Source organism: Lutjanus erythropterus, chromosome 12 (genome assembly GCF_056507025.1).
Source record: "Lutjanus erythropterus isolate fLutEry1 chromosome 12, fLutEry1.hap2, whole genome shotgun sequence".
Lineage (NCBI taxonomy): Eukaryota > Metazoa > Chordata > Actinopteri > Lutjaniformes > Lutjanidae > Lutjanus > Lutjanus erythropterus.
Genome location: NC_139328.1, coordinates 39,460,718 through 39,465,802, shown reverse-complemented (window position 1 = coordinate 39,465,802; position 5,085 = coordinate 39,460,718). Strand labels below are relative to the sequence as shown.

At 42.1% G+C, this 5,085-nt stretch overlaps 1 protein-coding gene across 1 annotated transcript; it reads left to right on the top strand.

Moving 5' to 3' along the window:
- The first annotated feature begins 494 nt into the window (after positions 1-494).
- On the top strand, positions 495-4,687 carry LOC146318488 (homeobox protein engrailed-2b-like). The gene is made up of 2 exons (XM_084732704.1): positions 495-1,383; positions 3,724-4,687. The coding sequence occupies exons 1-2, from the start codon at positions 915-917 to the stop codon at positions 4,038-4,040; spliced, it is 786 nt and encodes a 261-aa protein (XP_084588830.1). The 5' UTR covers positions 495-914; the 3' UTR covers positions 4,041-4,687.
- Positions 4,688-5,085: the final 398 nt, after the last annotated feature.

Below are 5,085 nucleotides of genomic sequence, written 5' to 3'. Positions count from 1 at the left end.
TTGGAGTAAAGGCAGATATTTCTAAGGCCAAAACTCTGCACCTCACACCAAAACTATCTAGATGGATAAACAGCATTACAGGTATGAGGAGAAGTTCTGATTTTAGGGTGAACTATCCCTTAAATTACTTCCAGCCTATTTTGCAACACAAACACTGACCAAACATCAACAAATGGACCTCTGCTGCACTGTGACTCCTTTACTAGCATCGATTCGCAGTGAGCAGGCATTTCTAATCATTATTCTTACAATAGTCAAAGTTCAGCATGTGCCTGTACGTGTCAGATATTTCCGCTGTACCATGAAAGCATCATAAACTGAGAGGATTGGATTCATTTGCGCCTCCAGAGAATTCCGGGAGCCTCACATGACGCCAGCTCTGCAGCTCTATTGGTCCGAGGCACGTGTCTGAGAGGCCCGTAGTACAACGTCATTACTGCGTCTCGCAGCCAATCAGAAATGAGAACCAAAATCCGTAGTGAAAGTATTTGAGCGGCGTCTTTATCAGCAGTTTAGAGCTGCTGGAAGCATCAATAATTGTGTTCAGGGAGCCGGAAAAAAAATCAGCATTTTTTTTTTCAACTGTTTTACTTTTTTTAAACGAAACATTTGAGCCGCGAGGAGCCGTGAGGAGCCGTGAAGAGGCTAGGACTACAAACTGAAGCATGATTTCTCTTTGTCAAAATCATCAGAGGCGTCTTTTCACTGCAAAACAACATCAACTCCTCTGACAAGAAAGGAATTAGTTTTACTCATCGGCCTTTTTGTTTTAAGTGAAAAATTGGCTGCAGTAATTAACTGATAAGAGGGCAGGACCCAACACTACATTGGAGGTAGTTTGTGTTCGGACGCAAGGAAACAGACAGTGGACAGAGACAGAGAGGTGCTGCTCAGGCTCATCAGGATCCATCATTATGGAAGAAAATGCTCGACGAGACCCCGAGCGCCCGGAGGACTCCGACGAGGAGTCCCACCGTGCCATGCTGCCTCTCCTGCAACCCCCGGGCCTCCAGCAATCGCACAGGGTCACCAACTTCTACATCGACAACATTTTAAGACCGGACTTTGGACGCAAGAGGAAGGACGGGACACTGGTCCGGGTCCGGGAGGGAGATAGTCTGGGAGTGATCATCCGGAGAGAGGAACTGACAGGAACACCACCAAAGTCCACCAAACCTGGCAACCCGCAGCAGGGTGAAGCAGGAGGCGAGCAGACGGAGGGCAGGGGACCCTCCGAGGACCGGAGGCCAGACCTGAGAGCCGCTGATGAGGCTGTGAAGGACCGCTGCCGCAGCCCCCAGGCCGAGCCGGCCCCTGCGGCCAAGCCGATGCTGTGGCCCGCCTGGGTTTATTGTACCCGTTACTCGGACCGGCCGTCATCAGGTGGGTGAAAGCGTTAATGGAAAGATGAAAGAATAAACAAATGAACAAAATTAGGATAAATACCTCATATCTGAGTATGTTAAAAAAAAAAAGAAGAAGCTTAAATTAATCAGGCATTATTTAGAAAGAAAAAATACTTTGATTACATTGTAAACCCGTGCAGGAGAATTCTGTAGAAAACTAGTCATTTTAGATATTTTATTATCAGAAATGAGCGACCTTCAGTCTACTTAATAGACCCATCACTTGGAACAATATTTACTATAATTTATTATCGAAAATCTTCATCATTACATAATCCAACATGTAAAAAATTACAGGAAGATTACAGAATAACCACGAATTTATTTTATATAAAATGAACTACTTTAAACACAAATCACAAACTATTTCCAGTTTCTTTGAATGGAATTCGATTTTGATTTTGGCTTTAAGATAAAATGGACCAAACGACACGGAGTCATCGAAAAGCTTTTGGAAAATTAAGTTGAAATTAAAAACGAGTCGAAAGTGAAATGAAAAATGTGGAGAATTGAAGTAAAACCAAGTTTAACGCCATTGTTCCTCCATCTTCTTTGTTGATATTCCATTAGCATATTTTTTGACAATGGGGGGGTGGTGGGGTGGAGGGTCTAAAAAGTAAAGACCGTATGTCCCAAAAGAGAAGGATTCGACGTGAAATGCTCAACAACACAACTTCGAAACTGACGGATAAATAAGTAGTTTTTTTGTTTTGTTTCTTTTTTTTTTCAGAATTTTCATGTTAGGACACGGAATGATTTTATTGGATTTGAAGCATTTTGCAATACACAGAGCGTAAAGCATTTCTTCTATTTCCACACCGCGCTTTTTTTTTAAAAAAAAAATCTCAACAGTGAAATAATAAATATTAATATGAACCATTTCCATCTGTAGCAATTAAGTGACTGTTTTCCTGCTGGTTGGGCTTATTTTAAAAGTGGACGCATGGTGCACTTGGGCTTTTCCTTTGTCGTGATTTACAAACGCACTGACGGTTAAATAATGTTGCTAAAAATCAGCACCTGCCAAGCGGAGGAACATATTTGCGATCTATCAAAGGAACGTTTGGGAGAACTCAGCACGAAACAGACCAAGTTAGAAATGTGGATTTGATTGTGGTATGGAAACACAAAAAAGTTTTCATCGAGCTCTCAGGCCCGATGACCACAAAGGGCCTTTAAAGAGGTCAGGAGGCTGCAGCTCTAACTGCATTATCAAACTTTTAACGAATTAGTAGCCTAAATAAACCATTCTGTGAGATTTTACAGTTTTTTTGTGTACGGGCCCCGTTGAAACCTTCAGTTTATGAACACCTCTTATAGATGAACTGCTGGCATAATTAATTTAGGCCTGATGTATTTGTACATTTCACACACCATGACGAAAACAGGTTTTCCCGTTCATTCTCGTTTCTTTGTCTCCTGAAGTCACAATGACACAAACGTCGAAATATTAGAAAAGAAACTAAACAGGTTATTGCTTTTTTAGTAGGCTACTTTAATAAAAAAAAAAAAAGAGTTCCTATGGTAACAGGGAGGGAAAGAGGCGCCTAACTCCCCCATCCTCCATCATATCCTAACCCCACCCCCCATCTGCACCCTCCTCCTCCTCCTCCTCCTCCTCATCTTTTTCCACCTCCCGTTCTCACTAAAGTCTGGTGCAGCAGAGCTGCTACTGGAGAACATGCAGCCATGGAGCCTGACGGGTTGTTCCTCTGAAGTAACCAACTGCAGGATAGTCAAGTCAATTTGATTTATATAACAGAGTTCTCAGAGATCTCAGAGCTCTTTTCATATAGAGCAGGCCTGACTGTTCTATATTATCTATCTATCTATCTATCTATCTATCTATCTATCTATCTATCTATCTATCTATCTATCTATTCTTATATATGAAAACTACTGTCTTCATCAACAACTTGTATAATAATTTTTATTCTTATACAATTTCTAACTGGGATTTTATTTATTTATTTATTTATTTTTACTAAAATTATTAATTGTGATCCAAAAGACTCATGGTAAAGACTGGAAGACCCCACAACCTGTCCTGATATACATAAGTTTTCCTCAAAGCGTCCAGTGGTGCTTAAAGATCAGCTTTTCTGTTGAAATAAATAAAAAGAGCTTGTTCAGCTGACATCTCCAGTGTCAGACAGTCATTTATGTCTTACGCATGAAAACTAACATATTTCTACATGATACATACAAGATAACTTGACTAAACTGAACCATTTAAGAAGCAGAGTCTGTGATTTTAAAATGTGATGAAGTCTTAAAGTATTAACCACTGGGTTATCATTTTTATCCACCACCCAAGGGCCCAGATCCCGCAAACCAAAGAAGGCGCCGACCCCGAGTAAAGAGGACAAGCGGCCCCGGACGGCCTTCACGGCAGAGCAGCTGCACCGGTTAAAGACCGAGTTCCAGGGGAACCGGTACCTGACAGAGCAGCGGAGACAGAGCCTGGCCCAGGAGCTGGGCCTCAACGAGTCGCAGATCAAAATCTGGTTCCAGAACAAACGGGCCAAAATTAAGAAAACGTCCGGGAATAAGAACTCTCTGGCGCTGCACCTCATGGCCCAGGGACTGTACAACCACTCCACGGCCAAGGACGGCAAGTCGGACAGCGACTAGAGGAGACACAGGGACAGACGGGGGTCCTGAATCATGCAATAAAACCACTTCAGTACCAGCATCATATTTAAAACCCAACCAGAGACATAGTACGATCCTTTCTTTATCGTGTGTGTGTGTGTGCGTGTGTGTGTGTGTGTATGTATGTTTGTAGGCCACGTGTCCTCAGGGCTGTAGTCATGACGATGTCCAATCCAAGTCAAAGACGGTGCTGCGTTCATATCACATCCACAAGTCGGACATTTCCATGGTGTGCACCTGTTAGAGCCTCTGTTTCAATACAACTGTTCATCTTCATTGTCAGCCATACAACATGTCAGCTGCACGTCACTGCTGTGGCTTTGATATCAGCCCGACAGCTGATAAGAAGGCTGACCAAATAACACTCAGTGTTTGTAAACCGGTATCCACTGTCTGAGATAAAATAAGCCTATAAAACATTTGTTTTTGGTAAAAATGTAGCAACCACCCGCAGGCAAGGCGAGTTAAGTTCATTTCAGACATCATATATTCAAAATAAAGCGCATTTCGCTAGAACCAAGCTTATGCATTGCTTAAAAATCATGTAAGGACTATTTTGAAAAAACACCGAAATGAATTCAAATGAATGTAAGACATCAACACTGTGTTTGAAAAGTGCACTCCGCCATATTATCTCAGAAACGTCTCACTTTTGCCCGTTTGAGTGTCCAGACTCAGAGAAACACCAAGACTCCTGACATTCTGACATGTATGTAGCAGTAGGTGCAGTGACAGGGTGAAAACGACACCCACAACAAATCAGTTGTGTTAGCATACGTATAATACAAGCTATATGGGCTTATTCAGTGGACACAAAATACTAATTTAATGCTAAAGATTAAATTGTAAACGGCTTACTCTGATGGGACAAGTCCAGAAGACATATGTTTGATGTCTGAGACAAGTGGACAGGACGGACAGCAGTGACGCGCATACAGCCCTGTCCCGTTGGACTCCCCTGTGTGTCTGATGAACTTTATAAAAATTTATGCTGAAATCCAAAGATTATTTTTCTCTGCATTCT

What these genes read in the sequence shown, in the direction of transcription:
- LOC146318488 (XM_084732704.1), top strand. Translation starts at nt 915, where the DNA reads ATGGAAGAAAATGCTCGACGAGACCCCGAGCGCCCGGAGGACTCCGAC. An exon ending in CTCGGACCGGCCGTCATCAG is followed by an intron (nt 1,384 to 3,723) that starts GTGGGTGAAAGC and finishes CCACCACCCAAG; the next exon opens with GGCCCAGATCCCGCAAACCA.